Genomic DNA, 24247 nt, shown 5'->3' on the forward strand with positions numbered 1-24247 from the left:
AGGTTGACTACATCCCAACCAGACCCAGTACACTAATTAAGAATTTTCTTCACATTTTACATGACTTTTAGTAGTTTCAAATGTGTGAAAATATGGGGTGGTTATTTCTTGTTCTAACTTAGAGACCTGGCTGCAAGGAATTGCTTGGTAGACGAAAACAACATTTTGAAAATAAGCGATTTTGGAATGTCTCGTCAAGAGGATGATGGAGTTTATTCATCATCAGGCTTAAAGCAGATTCCTATCAAGTGGACTGCTCCAGAAGCTCTCAACTATGGTAAGGATATATCTTATCTTTTTGGTAAAAAGAATATACAGTATAAGGTGCAAGGGGACTATAACATGGACAATATTTGAGCATATATATATATATATAATTTTTCCTTTTTCCCAGTTCAGATCAACAGTTGTTTAAAATATTTTAGTTACCTTAAAAATAATATTTCAGCCTCATTTAAGTTATGTAAAAATACTGTTTTCCCTTCAAAAGAACAAGACAGCAACATCAAATTCGATACTTATTCAACAGTAAAATAATGCTGTGGTTATGTTGTTAAGTTGTTCCAGTGAGTGGGAAATACTGCATATTTATGGCTTTTTTTAAGAAAAAGGGCAGAAGAATTTAACATTCTAGAGCACTCTATCAAATAAATGATTAAATAAATCATTGTATTGGAGAAAAAAAATGCTTTATTTTTTTTAAACTGCAGCTTTTGTTTATATATTACTATGCTGTTATGGGGGAAAAAATCTATTATTTCTGATTGAGTGAAGTGGTCCATAATATAGTAGTTTGAAAACAAAAATAAAAACATCTGGATTTAGCTTTTTAGCTTGTAGGTAAAAGTAGAAAAAAAAGTTCTTCTAAGTGAGCTGTGAAGAAGCAGCAGCATATTAAATGAATGAGGTCATATTTTGAAAACACTTCGTTCAACCTATTCTTTACTTTTAAAAAGTACATTTATTTTAAAAAAGTAAAATTCTTTACTTATAAAAGGTGTTTTGAATTTTTATTTTCAGTGTTTCAAAAGTACTTGTAGTTTATTTGATATATAATAGAACCCCTTTCTCCACAGCCATACCAGTCCAGCAGGAAACTGGCTTTTATGACACCTTCATTTTGTATTTATGAGACTATGCTATTTTCCACACCATACAGAAGAATGCATAGCTGATTAACATATCTACTTATTTGCTGTTTCCTAAAATGAATCAACACCCAGCCAGTTTTAAGAGTTTTTCTGCAGTGTTTGGACGATAACCTGTCTCAAACATTGATTAAAGTATTCAGCAGTCTAATATTCAGCTTTCAAAATATGGTCGAAGCTTTCTGTGTCTAATGGGTTTGCATGGCAAGGTTTTGGTAGCAGGGGGGCTAAGTGGTGGCTTCTGTGAGAAGATGCCAGAATCTTTGCCCATGTCCATTGGAGAGAATGCCAGCCAGCTCCAGGACAGACCCGCCACTGCCCAAGTCCAAGTTAATCAGCAATGGTGGTAGCGCCTCTGTGACAGCATATGAAGGAGGAGAAAAAAAAAAAATATCTACGACAGTGTGAGAGAGAATCAGAACCATCAGTTACCATCAGAAGGTAACAGAACTTAAAAACGAGGCTTTAGGTTTATTTTTTGTGAAATTTTCTCCTGAAAATGATGGGGTTTCTTCTAAAATTCCATATTATTTCTAACATTATACCTGGCATTCTGTTACCAATGAGGTAGTATAACAAGTTTTATCTTCAAGTAAGTTATGTTTTATAGCATATGACTTGCAAATTGTGAAAATGAATTATTTTAGTTCTGATACCCCATTTATCAACACTGTTGAAATCCACTATAAATCTGCCAAAGCCTTGTCATAGGCCTACTTTAGGCTAACACAGGCCTATGCCTTAGCAGGGGCCAACACAGACTTCCTCATCACTCACCACTATCTAGCATAAATTCCTCATAGTTTGTTCATAGTTGCACCTCTGGGGAATCTTTTTTCTGTTATGGAGGATTTTAAAGTAGGTATTATCAGTTTACTGAAATGAAACTTCTGCTGCAAAAAGCTTTGATAGCAAACCAAGATAGGGTAACCGGAAGCTATAACTTTACTGTCTTGCCAAATCTCTGTATTTTGATTGGGCCTGTCACGCTTTGATCATGTGCACATAGAAGCTAATAGCAATTATTGGATAGGTAACATAGTGTTATAACTATAAAAGACAGCAGCACCTCTTGGAAAGAGATAAGAATCATCCATCAAGACCCTCTGTCTCCCACTGAACAGAATAGCACTTAGCCACTGATTTGATTTGGGTGACTCAGCAAGCTGAATGTGAGGTATCAAACTGCTATAGCTTATTATGTTTTGCTATATTTGTGTACAACACATGCAGATTAACAAGGATTTATCGTGTCCTTCCTTCTCGATCCCATCAAAAGCAGCAACGAATCATCTTTCCATTCAGTTTGCCCAGGAACCCAGCTTGATTCTCAGCCTAGCTCCTTCCCACAAAAAAATGGGCAAATACCTGGAGACTTATCATTTGCCATCTGAAATAATTACTCCTATAGTTCCTTCTCCCCTGAATATTCTGATTATAGAGCTTATGTCTCAGTGATTCTAAGTCATGTTATCATTCAGGTATTGAGATCCTTGAATGATGAAGGCTGTCTATTCAATTAGTACACGTACTTTAAAATTAGTTCATGTTTACTTCTGTAGTGTGTTTACATGGCAAGGTTTTGGTAGTGAGTGGGCTACGGGGGTGGCTTCTGTGAGAAGCTGCCAGAAGCTTCTTCTATGTCCATTGGAGCCAATGCCAGCCAGCTCCAAGACAGACCTGCCGCTGGCCAAGGCCGAGCTAATCAGTGACGGTGGTAGCGGCTCTGTGATAGCATATTAAGAAGGGGGGGGGGAAATATCTGCGCTAGTGGGAGAAGAGAGGAGTGAGACTATGTGAGAACAACAACTCTGCAGACACCAAGGTCAGTGAAGACGGAGGGAGAGGAGGTGCTCTAGGCACCGGAGCAGAGATTCCCCTGCAGCCCGTGGTGAAGACCAGACCATGGTGAGGCAGGCTGTCCCCCTGCAGCCCATGGAGGTTCACAGTGGAGCAGATATTCACCTGCAGCCCATGGAGGACCACACACCAGAGCAGATGGATGCCTGAAGGAGGCTGTGACCCATGGGAAGCCCACACCGAAAAAGGTTGGCTGGCAGGACTTGTGACCCCATGGGGGACACACACTGGAGCAGTGTGTGAAGAACTACAGCCCGTGGAAGGACTCACGCTGGAGAAGTTCATGGAGAATTGTCCCCCATGGGAGGGACCCCATGCTGGAGCAGGGGAAGAGTGTGAGGAGGAAGGAGTAGCAGAAACAATGTGTGATAAACTGACCATAACCCCATTCCCCTGCACCGCTTGGTGGGAGAAGGTAGAGAAATCAGGAATTAAGTTAAGTCTGGGAAGAAGGGAGGGGTGGGAGGAAGGTGTTTTTTCGGATTTGATTGAAATAAATTAAACTAATTTTCCCCAAGTTGAGTCTGTTTTGACCGTGAGGTAATTGCTGAGCAATCTCCCTGTCCTTATCAAAACCCACAAGCCTTTTGTTATATTTTTTCTCCCCTGTCTGTTTGAGGAGGGGGGTGATATAGCAGTTTTGGTGGGCACCTGGCAATCTGCCATGGTCAAACCACCACACTATTTTGTTTGATGCATGTTTTTTTGATGGATCATTTTTTCCACTCTCTTGAAAAGTGCAAGTTAAAATAATTGGTTTGTGTTTTGCCATTCTAATAATATGGTCATAAGTATTGTATTATTTGCATAGGTAAAACTGAAAGTGTTTAAGGATACCAGAGTGAAACAGAACTTAATGCACAGTATTTCAAATCTACATGACAGCCATTGAGCATGTGAGTTCTAACTAGCAAAATTTAATGGTTGGAGGAAAATGAGGAATACAGTCATTTGGTCATTACATGAATGATACAGTGCTGAAGAAAATAAATAAAAGTGCCTTTTTTTAAACACTTATAGATTCACCTTACATGACATTAATAGCAGTCACAAAAATATTGTAAATTAAAAAATTCAGGTTGAGAAGTCTAGAAACTGGATTAAGGCAAATGAAACTGTTAGAGTTGTGTATGAAGTCATGAATTAAATCTTGATGCTACTGGAGCATATGAAGATTTAACCTTTAGTTCAGTGGTTATTCTTCAATGCCATTCCATGCCATTATTTTTACTTGGGAGTATATGATTTCCATCACTTCCAGCAACTGAAAAATTGCTTTAAACACACTTAATAAAATTACATATTTAGGCCAAGGTTTAGGGCATTTTTGCTTCCAGTTATCTCAAAATTAAAATGCACTTTTAATGTATGTTTTTCCAGTACTACTTTTACACTTCGTTGTAATCTTAATAAACTATTGTATTTGTTTATGAAAGGGTATGCCCTTTTTTTCTCCAGAGAATTAATTTTACAGAAGTTGTACTTTCTTTTAAAAAAAAATCACTTATATCTATCAAATTACTTTATTGAAAAGTTTTAAATTACTGGATGCCAAACTGAAGAGAGTTGATATATAGACAAGAAAACTAATTTTACTACAAAAAGCAAAGTGAATGTCCCTAATTACTGTCTACTAATCACACAAGCTAATGTAGAGTGGTCAGCCGGAAGTGATATTTAGTTTAAGAGTAAACTGAACTTTCTGACTTCAGAACAGTTATCATATCACCAACTGTTGCTATAAATTACATGTATTTTCCTTTTTTCTAGTGTAAGTGGATTTAAAATGTTTAGCTGAAAATTTGACACAAGCTATGGGATTATAGGGCCTTTCTGGAAATGCGGCAGAAGGAAGGGGAAATAAGAGAAGTGAGTTAGTTTGGTTTGTTTAATGCTCAGAGATGAACAAACACACATTTGCAAACATGTGTATGTTTTTAAGTCTAAAGACTCTCATAGAATGTAACAAAGAAATACAGTCATGAAAAATTATGATAAATGGATTTTTAAGGTAACATTTTCATGGGGCCTGTTACAAAGGGCTAGGAGCCTACACTTTCTGATATAACGTGCATCTTGATGTGAATCCATCAGGGAAATAGAAATATCTCCCCCAAAAGCTGTCCTTCTCCCATAATATAAAGCTTTCATTCCACAAAGAGGTTTGGATTTAAATTATCTTAATTTTACCATATGTCTGAAGCATAGTTGAATATAGTAGTAGGCCAGATTATTTATTTGTAACCTGATTGGGTGCATTAGTTCTTCAAGGTCCAAATTAAACAACAGTTGAAGCAACTGTAGATTCATTTCCAGAGAACAGTTTCTCAGAGTAAGAAACCCAGGTCCTCTTTGCAATTAAGAACTACAATGACTTTAGCTCCTCTTGGAGGATTCGTGTTATATTAGGGAACTGGAAAAGGTACATTTTTTAAAAGTATGTTCAGAGTTGAAAGTTATTATAAACAAGGAAAAAAAAACCTGACATTTTTATGTCCTTTTATATTAAAAGATAATAAAAAATATTTTTGAGCAGTAAATGGAAATAAATTCTTAACTTACATGGAAAATTATCAACATAGTAAGATCTTCTCAACCATGTGCTTTGTGTAACAAGTCTCTGTCAAATTACAGAACTTTAGGTTAGCTTATATTATTCCTAGATATTAACTTTTAAGATAATTTATGCTTACAATTTGAAATACAGGAGAACATGATATCTGAAGAATGTTCATTAGGAGCTACCGCTTTATTATGCTTAAAGCTTGCCAAAATAACACTTACCTCTGCAGAAAATATGTGGCCATAATTATGTAATACATTAATTATTCTCTAATTTAAGCCACTGGTTTTCTTTCCTTTCCTTAGGGAGATACACATCTGAGAGTGATGTATGGAGCTTTGGAATCCTTTTGTGGGAGACCTTCAGTTTAGGAGTATGTCCGTACCCTGGAATGACAAACCAACAAGCACGAGAACAAGTGGAGAAAGGTAGTTAACTGTAGGGAGCAAAAGAGATGCTGTGTAGATCCATAGGGCTGTAGATACATACAGTATAAAAAATGTCAAAGAAATAACATATGGGTTATTTAGCTACTTTAGCAAAAATATAAGATTACTTAATTGCTGTTTAGCTTTCTGGGAGATGTAGTGTGATTTATAGACTTATTGCAAAAAGGAAGATAATGACTAGTGACTTGAGGACAGAGTTATAGCATGTTGGCTTCCATGGCTACAGAACTAAAAGGTGAAATGGAGAGGAGGGATTGATTGCTGTGCAAATAAAGGCTTTACCAGAATAAATTAGTTAAGATAATGCAAGTGGAAATATTCCAAACTGCTAGGGAAAAAAATTATATCATTCTATCATCTTCTCTATTAAAGTATTTCAGACAAAATTTTAAGTTATGGTGGAGATTGACAAGCTGGTTGAACAGCAAATGCCACGTATTTTTTCCCTTTTACAAAATAATCAAAAGACTTAAATAAAAGTAAATAACTGTGAACAGGGTTTCAGGTCTTTGATTTCATCATCTTTAGTGGCATTTCAGGACTCTTTATCCTCTACATATTTCTACTGCATAATATTTTTTTAATACAACAATATTGAATTTTGCTAGTTTCTTTTTAAATTTGTCAATATGTATCATTTATCAATGCTATATATTTTTCCCTTTTTTGTGTACCAGGATACCGAATGTCAGCACCACAAAATTGTCCAGAAGAAATATTTAAAATAATGCAGAGGTGCTGGGCCTACAAACCTGAAAACCGGCCAAAATTCAGTGAGATTCAGAAAGAGCTGTCTTCAAGCAAAAAAAAAAGTGACATAGTGATGAACTAGTGCCAACTCAGTCTGTAGGACTTTATTTTCCAGTAAAGTAATATTTCCCCTTAAACAATGCATTTATACAACATTATTTGCAATATCCTTCTAACTACTTTAAAATTAACTCTTTTTTTATATATACAAGTCTACCAATGATGTCTACACCTGCATTAAAGACATATTCTGACAAATGCTGTATATCCAGTCACAGTAATATTGTCATTTATGATACACATAAATAGAAAGGCACATATTGTGACTGTGGATTCTATCTATTTTACAGCAAGTAAATGCTAGTGAAATTTTTCAGAGGTTTTCTACATTATGGTGGGTTCTCTCTCTCCTATTCCTGTCTCAGATATCAACACTATGGCACTGTAATGTGGTGACTGTGTCACACGATGGCCTTAAAAGTGAAGACAGTTTTTGATAAGTATATCAATGAGACACTTTTATATTTTTTTAAATTCTTTATGCAACTGATATTTTTAAATGATACCTTGTTTAAGGATGAAGGTCAGATTCTGGATGTAAGGGGAAATCCAGAATTTTCTTTTCTAGAAAATTGAACTACATGTGTATTTCTTATCACATTATAGTAAATACTTCTGACTTTGGATGTGATTTACTTAAGCTTCTGCTTTTTTCCTATGAACCCATCAGAATTCAGTGATATGTCTCTTTTGCAATGAACTACATTTATTTAACAAACAAAAAAGCCAATTTCAAGTCTTGACTACATGTATGTTGTTAACAAATATTGCAAATCATCTGCCTTACAAAAAATAAGTAAAAGCAGTAGGTGCACACATGTAGAAAAGGTCAACAAGAAGTAGATTTGCTAAAGATAGCAGCATGTTATATATAACAAATAGGATTAGTTTTAGAGGAGTAAAAGAATGTGAATTACTAGATATGCTTTTGATCCTGTTTTTTCCTTCAATTTGCAGTAATTCTCAGTATGCAACTGAAGCCTGCAAAAGCTAAACAAAAGTACATTCCATGCATAGTATCCAAATAAAAACACTGCTTCTCTATGCCATAAGGAAATATGTTTTAAGCCTCTAGCAGACTGATCGAGGCAGAGTAGAAACATTAACCATTTAGCTTTTTAAAATCATTACAATCAGATTTCAAAAGACTGGGGACAGTAGAGCTGCAAGTGCCAACAAGAAGGAAAAAGTTTGTATAAAAAATAACATTCCTACAGAAAGAATAAAGACTCAACATTCAGAGGAGGAAAGGCACAAAGTTTGTTACTATGACTCTTGGTTTTCTTTGCAACTTGGACTATCATGTCCCTTTGTATCTTCTACATAAAATTATAATTGGAATATATGTCCAGGTGTAGAATTTATGTGTTAATTCTGATTTCTTTAATTTTCAAGAATTTGTATATTACTAGCCATTTTAGAGCACCATGTTTTTAGACATCATTTAGGCAGGATTTATGTCATGCAAAGGGGAGGGGAGATTTTCTCGACCCCTAGTGTTTGATCTGTCTATCAGCATCCCAAGAAAGGCAAGACCCTTGTGCCTGACCGGTCTGTCAATGTCCCGCTATAGGGACCCTTCACTGAGAAGTCCTGCTGGATCAGAGGGCGATTTGACTGACTTGTTCAGGGAAACGTGCCAACAGCATAAGGGGGACCCCTCAGCAGGTCTTCCCACTTTATTCAAATATGTTACCCGCTGCCAGCAACTCCTAGTGCCCACGAAGGACTAACACTAACACTTTATGGAATAATACTCTTTATTAATATAAACTTGTGACAGAATAAGGTTCGAAGATTGCAAGTAACTGCAAGTAAGCTTTAAGCAATATATCTAATAGCAGCTAGCATAAGTTAGTCATAGAAAAAAGTTCTTACCCAATAGGCATCCCTATGGGGGAGATGACAGGTTCAGCCCATCGACTGATCCCAGAAGTTACGATGGAGTCTTCCCTAACTTCTTCCCTCATCTGTCCACTTTTTATGCTTCATAGTACATTGCATATTCATTCATCATACACAGGATTGGTTACAAGTTTCTCAATTTTAATGCAAATTAGTACACATCCTCAAATAGCACTACTGAAGTTCTCTACTAACTACACATGCTCCTCAAGCAGGATTTTGCCCTCTTTTGGGGGGACTATTTGAGTCGGAGGTTGTGATCTCCCACTATCTTTGTCCTACTGTTAGCTGTATTTAAAAAAAAAAAAGAATTAATAAAATTCTCAAATGAAGTTGACTGAGGTCACAGAGTGAAAACAGAATTAGGTGAAGTTGATACTTTCTTCCTCTGCCTTCCCAGAATTGAAAGCTTTGTAAGTAAAACTTGCAACAGCTGTCTTGGTGTTTTATAGGTAAATATGAACTGTTATCCAACAGGACAACATAGGATGCATACTGCTACTAGCAAAGAAGGATTGGGGGAAAAAAAAGTATTCCTAAATTGCCACTATTTGGAACTCTCATCTAGTTTTAGAACTACAAAAGTTTATAAATCAGCTACATAGCTGAAATTTTGTGAATAGGTTGAGAGACAGCTCATGCTTCTCCATTAAAACCCTTCTTCAGTTTAAGGCAATTATGCTTTTAAAAGAAAAATCACTTTGATAGAGGTTGCTTCTAAATTGTACATGTTGAGGCTATTGAGGAAGACATTTCCACCACTAAAAAAAATATTTAAAAGATTCACAGTACTGTCTTTATACAGTCAACTCAGTCATTTCAGTCTTTCTCAACATAAAAAAAATCCACAAATATTAAATGCAATAGCAAAACAGAATACTTGGATTACTAATATGTAAACTAGTTCTCTCTGAACTTGTGCTTCAATTATTAAAGAATCTTTCTGCTCTTTAAACAGGGCTGCAGTAGGCTAACAGCTGTAGCTGCACTGTACTGCTAAACCAGAAGAATCTGGCCCTTTGCACCTCCCAAACATTTCTTAACTCTGACAGCTCTACCACAGGTACTCCCCTTTCACTTACTTCAAGAAAGTTACTCTTGTGAGACAAAATTTCTGATATATCCCTGATTTTGTTTGACTCAAAAGTTTCATAGTGATGTTATACCTTTATACCTGTGGCAATGTGTTTGTATGAAAATTTTAGTAACTGTGAATCCAAGGTGAAACATAGTTCAAATCATGGTTTAATCAAGCTACAAACCCTAAATACATATAAAATTGTCTACATCATAAAAGACATCAGAACAAGAACATTCCCCACTGCTTAATTTACAATACAGAACAACCTTTTCCTATTCTTATCGAACACTATTAAGCCAATTAAGCCCCTTTCCAAAGGAATGATGTTGTCAGACCAGATCCAAAACACTACCTTTAAAATTAATACCAATTCCTCAGTTCCATTTGAGCTTCACTTTAAACATGCCTTCTACTTATCAGAACTTTCCAAATAGGATTAGTTTTCATTATTGTCACCCATTTTGCTTTTAGAAATCTGACCTCTTTACATCATATAACCTTTAATTATGCCAGTAATTATACAACCCTCCCAAATTCTGAGACTTGAAACTTCAAACAACAAGCACTGCTAAGTCAATAAAAGTCTACAGGGAACCCAATTTTTCATTAGGTGACTAAGTTGATATGGCTTAATGCATTTTAAATATATAAATTTTTTAGTTGAAAAAATTACTGATATTTTGAACAGCAGTATTGCTTCCACAAACTATCTGTTCAATAGAAGCATTTACATTTCACTTGAATTCTACACAGAGGTATGTGGATAACTGGCTAGCTGAAAAGGGTCACATAGACATAGTCCAGCTGGCTGGACAAAAATGCACATCGCTCTCAGCTTATCTGAAGTAAAGCAAAATACACTATCCTTGGCTGTTCTTGTTACACAATAACAGGAAGATCGCGGTGGGAAAAGAATGTTGCAGGTGGGAACAGAAAACTACAGAAGAGAAACTAGGGGCGGGCTTGGTATTTAGGCAACTAACCAATAATGAGCTTAACTTTTGTAATATGTATGAGCTAATTATAAGAAGGCATAAAAGGTGACTGTAAGAGACAATAAACGAAGTCTGCTGATCACTCATATTGAGTGACTGTGTCTTCCCTCCGTCGCAACAGAGGTAAACCTGTACCTTTATTCCTCTTCAGTTTTTCAGTGAAAGGAACTGCTGAATTATAGTAACCAATTCAGGTGCTTTCAGCTGTTTTGATATGCAGCATAGATGCAGCCAGGTTGTCATAGAGAAGATCTTGCACTCTGTATGGCACCTTTTTATAGCATGTTTATGCTTGCTACAAATCACTAATAAATTCACTGGAGACTGGAAGTTTCTTGTATCTCTGTATATAGCAAATTCATTACAACACCTGAAGTTGTAGTGCTTAAGGAAAGAGGAGAGATATGACATTATTGCCTTCCCTCTACCTTCTGCTTAGTCATGCCACAGATTCAGAGTCTTCAGTAGACCTACCAACTAGAAGAAAAATATCTGTTCCCACTGTTAATTGTATCATTACCTTTAACTGAGAACTTATTTTTTCCACAGAGTTTCCCACCTAATTTTAACTAAAATGCTAAAAACATGTAATAGAAAAACCTCAGAATTTAGGCTCACTATGTGGGACACAAAAGATAGGCAGATAAAGACATCTTGGAGACTGAAAGCCAAAATCAAGCACCTATCCATCCCTTCTATTAAAGAATTGTGTAGTTATATGCATATTCAAAATCCTTCCAGATACAAAAATTTGAACTAATAGTTGTAAGACTGCTATTATTTTCAACTACGTGTTAATTTTCCTTTGTATAGTTTTAGGTATCTGGAGAAGGAGGAGGGATGCTGAGGAAGGTGGGAAGGTTGATTCGCTGACCCACTAGCACACACAAGTTTTGACACTTCTAACCTTGAGTAGGGTACAGATAAAGTTTTCAAACATGTTTAAATTTTTTTTCAAATTTGTGCCAAAGTATGCATCATCAAGTTTAATATTGGGTAAAGCATCTTTTATACTCTTTGTTGTTTAAAAAATATGTTTGTGAAACAGATCGATAATGCATAACACTGGAAATGGGTATTCTTCCCAAAAGTACACATGTAAAAACCAAAACATTTGTGATTCATCTGCTTTTAAACAAGTATGAAAATGATAACTAATACAATTGTTAGTTGTCTGTCCTTTATAATTTTAAATAGATATGCATTCAAACTTTATTTATTTGCCAATTTTTTATATACTCTAAAGCTACACTTTTCAACTTAAGCTAGCTTTTTACTTTTGTATGCTGCTACAAAACAGAATTTCGGTATTCTTGTAAACTGCAGACTGTTTTTGAATAATTCTTTGACTTTTCTCCAGTCCCTCTTTTACTGCACCCTTCCAACAAATGTAAAATATTTGCATCAAGCTGTCTCAAATTTAATTTGATATTTACAGCACATATTTATTTACTTTCTTCTGTAGTCAAGTGGAAGATCAACTTTAGTAACACTGCTCTTGAATATGCTACTATACAAAACATTTTGTATTTCACAAAGAAAAAAATAATTATGTGAATTATGTTGTCAGTTTCTGAATTTAATACCTGTGTGATCCCTGCTTACAGTTTGACTGTCACTTGTGGCTACCTTTTATAATTCATAAGGGATTGAAAGAAAGAGTAACCCAACGGGCACAAGGGAAAGGACATGTCAAAACAGGCTCAGAACTTTAGGGCTAGAACCTTGCAGCTTTGAGGGTGTGAGACCATGTATATTTTTCCTCAAACCAGAACTGTGTTAGGAAGCTAACCTCCCCATTTCTACAATCATTTCCAGGTAAGAGGAATGCAGTAATCTGAAGATATATACAAACTTTATACTGTTTCTTTTACCCATGGCCTAGTTCTCTATTTACTTTATAATAAAACCCAAAATTTTACTCATATTACTTATATTTTAAACGCTAGTTTGGTTTTAAACCAGTTTCTTTAAAGACACTTTATGCTTTACTTAGAACTGTTGGGAGAAGGGTTTGCCGGAGTCAAGAAATTACTCAATATGAGTTATGCATCTTGCTCAACTTTATTAGTTTCTAACACTACTTATATAGACTCGATACACATGCATATTCGTAAAGCAAAAATATAATTGGTTAGTAGCGTATGGATAACTGGCTAGCTGAAAAGGGTCACATAGACATAGTCCAGCTGGCTGGACAAAAATGCACATCGCTCTCAGCTTATCTGAAGTAAAGCAAAATACACTGTCTTTGGCTGTCCTTGTTACACAGTAACAGGAAGATTTCGGTGGGAAAAGAATGTTGCAGGTGGGAACAGAAAACTACAGAAGAGAAACTAGGGGTGGGCTTGGTATTTAGGCAACTAACCAATAATGAGCTTAACTTTTGTAATATGTATGAGCTAATTATAAGAAGGCATAAAAGGTGACTATAAGAGACAATAAACGAAGTCTGCTGATCACTCATATTGAGTGACTGTGTCTTCCCTCCGTCGCAACAGTAGCGTGCTGTTCTCACACCCCTAATTATCATGACTAAAATAAGCATTCTATCCATGTAGCTAATTGCGTTGCTATGCTTCAGCCTTGTGGTTTGCTACTTCCTATATTCCCATACTGCTCCCTATCTTTCTTGGCCCTGCACCTGCCTTCCCAACAGCTGTAGCTTGTTACAGCCACTGCCTGTTGGCACAACATAATTACTTGGTCTCAGGATTCAAGAATAGCTCAAGGCTACCTTTCTTGTTAACTTCAGCACAGCAACTTCAGCACAATTCTAATTACAGGCCTATTCTAATGCCAGGCCTGGATTGTGCAGATCTTTAGAGATTCTAAGGCCACACTTCTGCTTCTGCTTCTACAATTCCCCCTTTTTTCTTTTGCACAAGCCAGGCCTGATTGGTTATGTTAAAAACTACTCTCTTTAAACAAGAAAAAGCACAGCTAAAAACTAAAAGCATTACATTAATGATTATAACAAAGCGTATTCCTTCCATCAATAACATCTTTAACCAAGCTATTATCCCCAATCCTCTCAACCATTCATCAAAGGGATTATCATCAGCAAGAATATGCTTCATGTTTCCCTGCAGTTGTGACAACTTCTTGTGGATAGATATGGAATGATCGGAAAGGTTCATACAACACATCCCTTCAAAATCCTCACAACCGTGTCCATGTGCTAATAACAAAAAATCTACTGCAGCTCTATTTTGTAATGTAGCATGCCTAACACTATCTTCATCAAGCGATAACGAACTTAAAATCTGCAATGTAGGATTAAATTGTTTCTCTCCCCAGCATGCTAACCTTCGTATATTTTTAGCATTTAATGCTGTCATTGCTCCCAGCATAAATATGGAGGCTAGGACATTTGCTGTTACAGACTGCAGATCGACTCGGTCATTACATGTTTCATCAAAGGTGCGCAGTGCCCTCTGTGATCTATGAGATTGTGGAGTTATTTTCAATAAGTCTTTCATACGTGGAGCAAACAAAGTTAAATGCCCTAAATAACATGGTCCACCGACAGGATGCATAGGTATTCCTGGCCACGCTCTGTCCCCACATATCAAAAAGAGTCTCGGTGGCAACTGATATCCCCCTGATACATCTGTATGGAAACCTCCAGTTTTCTATTCACCCCAATTAGGTGAACCGGTTAGATTTTGAAACCCTGTATAAAACCCCCGTTCACCTTGACGTGTTAGCCATAACTGCCACGGGTCACCAAACCAAATTACTCCAGTGCCATTCACGGGTTGAAGTGGTGATGACATGTGGGTACAGTCTGCCATACCAGTTGCAGTAACATTAACATATTCAACAGGTACAACGCTAGCCAATAGGTCTAACTCCTGCAAAGGTAAATGATGTGGCTGATTTAAATTCTCAATAACCGTCTTCTGCCACGCTGCATTACGCATAGAAGGCCAAACATATTGCCCATTTGGACTCATACATGTACCATTCTGATTGGAAGTCAGATCCACTGTTTTAACATTCCAAAACCCATCAAAAATTGTTTCATCCACCTGTAAGGGAATACCAATTAAACAAGTTCTAAAGGGGTTGTCATCTTGTTGCAGACAAACAAGTCTGTTACTCCCGTGATATTTGCCCATGTCACCCATATGTTTGTTCTAGGCAAGATGTCAAAAATACCTTGGCCAACGGGTAAAAAATTCATCAAGACTGTAAACCAAGTCCACCACTTAAACATGTTTAGTCCTACAATTTCCACCTTTTTTTTTCTTTTTTTTTTTCACATTCCACCCCACAAATCTGTGCTCACAGATTCTGATGATGTATGCTGTCTCCAATCAGCATGGTATTACACTAGTCGTATGTTTTCTCTTGCTTCATGCCCGGTTACTAATCAAACACATACACTCTTTTCACCATTTACATTTAAGCTTTGGCTTACAGAACCATTTTACCCCACATAGCATACATCGGCACAATACCCACGGGTTACATCCCTTGCAACATAGACAGTTCATTCCATCTGCTCGCTCTGAGTCTTCTCTTCTGTCTTCTGATCTTGACATACAGGTCGCACAAACTTGCTAGGGACCCATCTAGGTCCTTTATCTGTGGAGATACAAAAATAACCTTTACCAATAAATAACAGCGGATTAGGTCCTTCCCATACACCTGAAGCCATATTTTTATACAGAACATTCAAACCAGGAACTGCAGCTGTTTGGTTCCCTCGCGCTGTTTGGTGATGTATAACAACAGGTGGTCCCTCTCTATTCTCCATAAGGGAGAGATAGTTTAAGGTAAACAACACCTTAGTCAACCGTTTAGTTCCATCTATGTCCTGCGATACTTTCTGTTTCTGAAGATAATCCTTCAGGGTATGGTTTGCCCTTTCAACAACTGCTTGCCCCGTTGGGGAGTGAGGAATCCCTTTAACGTGTTTAATTCCCCAAGCTGTCATAAACCTAGCGACTCGTTGACTACTATACGCTGAACCATTGTCTGTCTTTATTTCTACAGGTACTCCCATGACAGCAAACCAAGACATTAAGTGTCTCTCCACATGTAATGCCTTTTCTCCGGTTTGTGCAGTGGCCCATATAAAATGAGAATAGGTGTCAATTGTGACATGCACATACTTAAGCTTCCCAAAGTCAGGTACATGTGTTACATCCATTTGCCAAACCTGAAGTGCCTTCAGACCTTTTGGGTTAGTGCCCACCCCTAAACCAGGTCCATGATGACTACATGGAGGACAGGAGCGGACAATACCCTTTGCAACTGCTATGGGTATTTGATACTGTTGATGTAAAGACTTTGCATTTTGATGAAACATCTCGTGGCTGTTACGAGCTTCTTCAAACTTACTTGTTGGAGGAGTTATTGCCAGATAGCTGACTGCTTCATCAGCTCTAGCATTACCTTCGCCCAACCCAATGGTCCACTGATGACTTCTAATATGCATAATACTAAATTCATGTTTTCTCTGTCGAAGAGTACTACGCAGTTGTAGAAACATTTCACCAAGATGTTGGTTCTTTGTCTCTCTCAACAAGGCATCTTCAATACGCTGTACTACACCAACTACGTACAATGAGTCTGATACTATGTTTACAGGTGTGTTGTTCCAGCTTCCCAATGCCCAACACACTGCTTTCAGTTCTAAGGCTTGAAGGTTGTCCCGTGGTTCACCGGTGATCACTTGTTTCTGCCACTGATTATCGGATTGCCAAACACATGCAGCCTTCTTCATCTTTCGTCCTGCATCTGTAAACACCGTTGGCCCGTTAACTGGTCTTTTTGAGCATAACGGTCTCGCAATCCACTGATAATGTTCTAACATCTTCCAGAGAGGTCCTTTTGGCCGGTTGTTGTGTACAACACCTGTATAGCCCATCAAGGCTTCCTGTATGGCTGTTGAATGTCTCAGGAGCCACTCATAATCATCACCACGGACTGGAATACTGATATCTGCCGGTTCAGTCCCATCAATTTCAACAATCCTGTCTCTTCCTTTTCTCACCAAGGCCGCTACTGCTTCAGGGTGACTTAAAATACGATGTCTGGGTTGCAATGGCAAAAACAACCACTCTAAAATGATCGCCGTATTTTCCCCCTTTTTCTTTTGCCATTGCAAAATAAGGGCAAAAGGTGAAGTGGCAACATTACAAACCAAAAACGATAACGGATGATTCGCCATTCAGCGACCACACCAGCCAGTCTGATTCTTGCGGGACATAACTTCCAGGGCAGCCCGCTGTTCTGGTGAACAAGTTTGAGGACTGTTGGCTTCGGTGCCATGCAACCAGGATCGGAACAGTTGCAAATCATCGTTAGTTGGTCTCTTTGTTTGTCATTAGGGTGTAAGGGAATCATGAAAAAAAAACAGTCTTTCAAGTCTATCACAACAATTTGCCAAATCTGAGGGATCAGCATAAAAGGTGGAAGAGCAGGTTGCAACACTCCCATCGCTAAAATCTGATCATTAACCTTCCACAAATCATGTCCCAGTTATGTGCATCACGACTATTAATCAGTACTGGACAAGCTAACGAGCTGGTCACCTGCCAATCACCCTCCAAAATAGCATCACGAATAACACCAGACCAACGCTGTAGAATTGGATCTTTCCAATTTCAGCATCGGTGGGGTAGTTGGGCTAACTGGAGGAATTACAGGTGTTGAAGTAGTAGGCAGGTTCATTTCAACTCGCTTTACCAGTTTTCTTAATTTATCTATTACCTCCTGTAAGGATTTCTCTGTATTGTTATCACAAGGCTTTTCCCCGCCTTCCTCCCCAAATTCGTCCGATGATGTTTCAGGACCAGAAGGATACGACATCGGACGGCGCTTTTGCCCTCCCTGACGTGATTGGTGCAGCAGGACTCTCTGCCCCGCCCTCCTGGGGATGCTCAGCAGCCTCTTCCGGGTTCGGCTCAGTTACCGCAGGCTCTTGAGGAGTAACTTTTAGTTGTCCGCTGTCTTATCTAAAAGCTCCGGCACTGTTGAACACGCAGGGGCGGACATACCCTTCATAGGACGAGTATGCCCAACTCCGAAAAGTGTAGCCAAGAGAGAAGGCTTAGGTGAATCACCCTTCTGTTCCACCGGCTTTTCTACCACATCACCCCAACGCTTCTATGGCTGCCGCCGCTACTTTTTTTTTTTTTCCGCCTTCATAGTTTCCAGAGTGTTAACTATCGACCGCCACGTCACTCCTAACGCTTTAGCTTCTTTTCCTTCTTTGCCTCCCTCGATCGTAGTATCCCAGAGGCAATTTCCCACTACTCTCCATTCCGCAATACTAAACAATAACGCGGGCTCGGGGATCTTATTCTTTTTTCGTGCCCAGCGAACTAAGGTCTCCACTTCTGTCTCTTTAACGCCCTCCCCTCTCTTAAGGAGGATGCCAGTTAACAGTTTAATTGTCGCGTCTAATTCCATCGCGGTCTTCTCAGAGCTCCCCCCTCTCACAGAAAGGATATCAGCGCGGAGAAGCCCTGCCACGATTTACTCGTCGCGGTCTTCCGTAGTTCACAGAGAGGAATTTAGCGTAGAGTCCTGCCGCGATTTACTCTACGCGGTTTTACCACCAGCGGGGGTGCGATCTGCAGCTCCACGCCGAACTCTGGACTCCGCTTTTCGCCAGCAGCTGGGGGGATCCGTGGCGGTGGTTGGGCGGGCGAGCGGGGGGAGCCGCGGGGCACGGCACGGCACGGCACGGCACGCTGGCGGGGCGCGGGGAACTGTGCTGGTGTAAGAAGCAATCTGGCTAGCGAAGTACAGTCACTGGGTGTCATGATTTCAGAGTCAAATAATTCAGCAGGTGTTTGACTGGTTCAGATTGTAATCCATATTGTGTAACGGCTTGTCGCAGCTGCTGCATAAACTTCCAATCAAAAGGTTTCCATGCTGTGGCTGCTGAACCATCTGGTAAAGTGGTGGTCCGCACCGGACATGCAACAGCAGAAGCAGCCTGCCACTCTCCCGCCAATATAGCGTCTCGTATAACCCCAGACCAACGACTTTGGGGAGCGGCAGGCTGGAGGATAACGCCTTCCTGGGTCAGGACTTGAACATCACGACCGGCAGTAGGCAGATGGCATTCGTTCAGTTGCTGCAGCAAGCGGTTTAAGGTCCGGTCGGACGGTTTTGTTCGGAGACGGGGCATCGGGGCAGCTGAAGCTGTGGTGGGCTCATTTTCTTTATCGGACTCTGCGCTCTCATTCAGAGGTGCTCTCGGACCCGCCCTAGTACCCTCTTCCTCATCTAGCAGGGGGGGCGGCTCTCGGTAGCTTTCAGGTCGGCGTGGAGCACCCGTTGCGGCGGCACCCTCCGGTGTCGGGTGTAATAGCTCTGTCGCAGATTTTTAACAGGCACAATTATGCCTTTCGCAGACGGAACGCCTTGACCAAATAATCGGGTAGACTCCGACTCGGTTTCCCTACCGAGGAGGTCTGAGGCAGCCATAGCCATTTTTTTCTCTGCAACCATTGATCGTAAATGGCTCATGACCTCCCGCCAGGTTGGTCCCAAGTCCTTGGCCGACTTGCTGCCGCTAAGGATCGCATACCAAAGGGAATCCCCGATCTCTCGCCCCTCAGTCACACTAAACAGCAATTGCGGGTCTTTTAAGTGTCCTTTTTCCTTCGCCCACCTACAGAGCTCATGGAGCTTCTTTGTGCTCACGCTAGCCTCTCGCTTAGCAAGAATATCAGATAATAGCGTGAGTGCTGCCTCCCTTTCCATTATCGAGGGAAAAACGGTCTTACCGGTGCAGGTCCGCGCACGACGTCAATGCCGGATTCAGACGCCTTTACTTCTTACGGACGTCTTCCTGTTCGAACTCCTCTCAGCGACTCTCAGTTCGCAAAGCCCACCGTCGCAATGCAAAGGCAGAGTTTTTCCAGCTTTCCCGTCATTCAGGCGCCAATTGTTGGGAAAAGGGTTTGCCGGAGTCAAGAAATTACTCAATATGAGTTATGCATCTTGCTCAACTTTATTAGTTTCTAACACTACTTATATAGACTCGATACACATGCATATTCTTAAAGCAAAAAAATAATTGTTTAGTAGCCTCTAAGCGCGTGCTGTTCTCACACCCCTAATTATCATGACTAAAATAAGCATTCTATCCATGTAGCTAATTGCGTTGCTATGCTTCAGCCTTGTGGTTTGCTACTTCCTATATTCCCATACTGCTCCCTATCTTTCTTGGCCTTGCACCTGCCTTCCCAACAGCTGTAGCTTGTTACAGCCACAGCCTGTTGGCACAACATAATTACTTGGTCTCAGGATTCAAGAATAGCTCAAGGCTACCTTTCTTGTTAACTTCAGCACAATTCTAATTCTAATGCCAGGCCTGGAGTGTGCAGATCTTTAGAGATTCTAAGGCCACACTTCTGCAGCCATTCTTCTACAAGAACAAAACCAAGCTCTATAATTACTGCCATTTTTACCATGCTTTGATTTCCATAATCCCTTCTTAGTGTGTAATAATACCAAAATTATTACTCAGGTAGAAAAAATATACCAAAGTATTGGGCTTTAAAAAGGTTTTAATGAAATCTTCCAAGATTTCATGGCTAATGTAAAGTATAAATATTCCATTGAAAGAACTTTCTTTGCTGATGCACCTTGTTTAAACACATAACAACAGGCTTTTATGTACTTTCACCATTACACAGCATTAGGTAAGCACTGTGTGCTGGCACACTGGAATTTGCAAGATATATTGCCCAACTGAAGAAAGGGTTAGCAAAGAAGCTAAGTTCTGACACTAGTTTGTAAGTGGGACTAAGGTGCCTATTATCCCCCCACCCCAAAAATATAATGCTACTCACTCTTATAAACTTGGGTAGGTTTTCCCACAGTCTCCCAAGAATCACAAATGTGAGAGATGTAAATCCAAATTTACTCATCTATGTTGAAACAGAAGACAATGCAGCATGGGATTGCATGTAGACTTTGGTAGAATTCTCCTGAGGCACTACATTGTGTCTCAAGACTTGTGTCTACAGGATAATTTTAGAAAACATTCCTGCAACTATATATGTTCTGCTCATTGATGCCTTGTCTCCAAATAATAAAAACATTCCTGAAAGTCTGCTATAGCAAAACACTGAGCCTCACAGTCATCAAATCTTCTCATTTGAAGCATCACAGTAGTTAATTAGGAATGAGACTAAAGAAAGGAGTGGAGCCTCCAAATGATCAGGGCCTTTCTGCAATCCTAATTTTTGTACAGATTAAAAGTAGGTTTAAAGGACTTGCAGTTTTAAAGACAAAGCTCATAAAACTTCTTGGAATATTCCAAAGCACATTAGACATCTAAGTTTTGCTTTAAATGGCTGATCCCAACATTTCAATATTCTTGAGATGTCCAATTTAACCACTCAGGCATGTCTTCCCCTAACAAACCTGATAGCCTGCAGTATCAGAATGGTCCTGTACTGGAGCACCTAGTCCCTAAATCCAACAAAGCCATAAAGATTCATTTCTCATTGCAGTTTAAGCAAGACTTTCTGCTTGGGACTTTTCCTACCTATCTGAATTGCGTGTCCAAACCCAGCAGATACTGTAAAACTGGTGAAACTCTACATAGAAGACATTTGGGTACAAAAGCATTGACAATGGATAGCAGTGCTTGCATCCATCCAATTTTATTCCAATCCAATCCAAAACCCACAGTTTGCATGTCAAAGCTAGGTTACATCTTTTTCTCTGTGACAGACATACCTCCTTCCCTTTTAGATCCTAATAGTAGACCTAAAAAGATGTTTTGCAATTCAGGTACAAAACCTTCCTCAAAGTTTGGCAGAAATATTTTGTTAAATGAGTGAGAGGTGTTAATCTTCCTCAGACACCCAGAGTGCTCATGGCTGAGGACTCCAAGCAGAAGGATGTGCCTGCATTCAACCTGACATTAGAGACTGAGGGGTGGGTTGTTTTAAAGTGTGGATTTCACCCCTCCAGCGTATTCAACTTACTGGCTGAGTTAGTGGCCCACTCAATTTGCTGACTTCTTGTGAACCTTGCTCCTGGGTCCCTAATTTTCTACCACCTCCATGCTCAAGGAGCTTAGAGGTTTAACTCAGGCCAAGGACCACAGGGTACTCAGAAGCCAAATGTTCTCATATTTAAGATCTTTGGTGGATCTACCCCCAACAGTGTAGATCTAAGGAAACCTGCAATAAGTCACACAATCAGAATGGAGACAGGATGATCACAGGACAGTGGGTGTGAGGTTTAATAAGTGTAAGGGTTACAAGATACTAATATTAAAAGAGTTTGGAAGGGCTGTGTGGGCCACATCACACACTCACCAAGGCTACTCTGCAGCCATGTTTCAGTCCTCCTTCAAGTCATGTTCTAGTTATAAGAAATGTTAAAACACAACATCACTGATATGATCCAAACTAGAGCTGTACCCTTTTTACCTCAAAGGACAAAATACAGATAACCACAGAGAAAATTAAAATCAATGTCACATGCAGACACCATTAAACCTGCAACCCACAGAGCATTCCTTTAATGCACTTTCATCATTAGCCAAGTCTTCCTCCACCTCCCTCGATTCCTTACAAGTCTGTCAAACTAAAAGCACTGCTGCTAAAGAGTCCTCAGAGATGCATCCAGACTAAAATAGCTCTGTTGAGAGTACAAAATAACTAGAAACATTGTGCTGTAGTTTTCTAATAATGTAGCTCCTTCAGCTTGTGGTGTTCTAATATTCTGCAAACATAAGATATAAGAGAGGGAAGAGCAAAATCAAGTCACTAACTAGCTTTGAATGCTCAAAAGAATAGACTAACTTTTGACCACACTGTAATGGAAAGAAGCATGCATCCTGAACAGATTTTAGGCTCATGATGTTTTAGTTCTCTACCAGTTTGTTCTGGGTCTGGTTGGGATAGAGTTAATTTTCTTCATGGCAGCCAATATGGTGCTCTGCTCTGTATTTGTGGCTAAAATAGTGTTGATAACACACCAATGATTTGGCTATTGCTGAGCAGTGATTGCACAGCATCAAGGCTTTTCTCTCCACCCCCTTCACCCAAAGGCCAATAGGCTGAGGGTAGGCAAAAAGTTGGGAGCGGGCATAGACAGGAAAGCTGACTCAAACTGACCAAAGAGATATTCCATACCATATGACATTGCACTCAACAATAAAAGCTCAGGGAAAGGAGGAGGAAGGGGGGGGACATTTGTGGTTATGGTGTTTGTCTTCCCAAGCAAACACCACATGTGCTGAGGCCCAGCTTTCCAAGAAGTGGCTGGACATCTGCCTGCCAATGGGAAGCAGTGAATGAATTCATCTTTTTGCTTTCCTTGTGTGCATGCAACTTTTGTTTTCCCTATTAGTCCGCCATTATCTTGATCCATAAATCTTCTCACTTTCCTTTATTTTCTGTAGCTGGGGTTTGGTTCCCTGTCTCAATCATGATGTCCTCAGATGTGGTTTGGGTCCCTGTCTCAGCCATGCTCCTTTGATAATGCTGAATGAAGGCTCGATAGGCACAGGAAAAGCCCCAGAATGGTGCTAGGAGCTGCTGGGATTCATGGGGGTAGGCAAGGCACCCTTCTATCAGGTGGCGTGTCAGTTTACAAGGATTAATTGCCTGTTCAGGCACAAAATCCCAGGCTATTGGAGATGATAACTACCCTAGGCACCTGCCCAAATCCTTCCATACACCCTGCTACCCAGGGACTGACCACCTTGAGGCATGTTTTTCTGTCACCTCAGCAACAAGTCATCTCCTCTTATGCCAAGATGAAACTAGGTTCAGCAAACCTGAGAAAAAGTCAAATGTTAGATCATAGAATGATAGAATAACCTAGGTTGGAAGTGACATTAGTCCCCACAGTTCAGGAGGAGATGGGTAGTGACCTGCTGCTCAACTTAGACATGCACAAGGGCCAGATGGGATCCACCTAAGGGTACTGAGGGAGCTGGCAGAAGAGCTCCCCAAACCACTCTCCATCATTTATTAACAGTCCTGGATAACTGGACAGGTCCCAAAAGACAGGAGGTTAGCAAATGTGATGCCCATCTACAAGAAGGGCTGGAAGGAGGATCCAGGAAACTACAGGCTTGTCAGCCTGACCTCAGTCACGGGGAAGGTTATGGAGCAGATCATCCTGAGTGGCATCACATGGCACGTACAGGACAACTGGAGGATCAGGCTCAGCCAGCATGGGTTTATGAAAAGCAGGTCCTGCTTGACAAACCTGATCTCCTTCTATGACAAGATGACTTGCCTAGTCGATGAGGGAAATTCTGTGGATGTTGTCGACCTGGACCTTGGCAGGTTTAGTAGTAGGCTTAGTAGTAAACCTTTGACACTGTCTCCCACAGAATTCTCCTGGAGAAACTGACTGCTCATGGCTCAGATGGCTGTACTCTACGCTGGGTAAAAAGCTGGCTGGCTGGCCGAGCCCAAAGAGTGGTA

General features: G+C 39.8%; 1 protein-coding gene across 5 annotated transcripts in view; it reads left to right on the top strand.

The window, feature by feature from the left end:
* LOC129734462 (tyrosine-protein kinase Fer-like) overlaps window positions 1-13297 on the top strand; it is a 231785-nt gene extending 218488 nt beyond the window's left edge. For 2 of the 5 annotated variants that reach the window (XM_055697996.1, XM_055697998.1), the window contains 3 exons: window positions 123-277; window positions 5877-5999; window positions 6698-13288. In XM_055697996.1, the coding sequence (XP_055553971.1) occupies window positions 123-277; window positions 5877-5999; window positions 6698-6852 (433 nt within the window). In that variant the 3' untranslated portion in view covers window positions 6853-13288. Of the gene's footprint in view, window positions 1-122; window positions 278-5876; window positions 6000-6697 lie in introns of all 5 variants that reach the window. The other 3 variants (XM_055697995.1, XM_055698000.1, XM_055698002.1) reach the window with 3 other exon arrangements.
* Window positions 13298-24247: the final 10950 nt, after the last annotated feature.

Source organism: Falco cherrug, chromosome W, assembly GCF_023634085.1.
Source record: "Falco cherrug isolate bFalChe1 chromosome W, bFalChe1.pri, whole genome shotgun sequence".
Lineage (NCBI taxonomy): Eukaryota > Metazoa > Chordata > Aves > Falconiformes > Falconidae > Falco > Falco cherrug.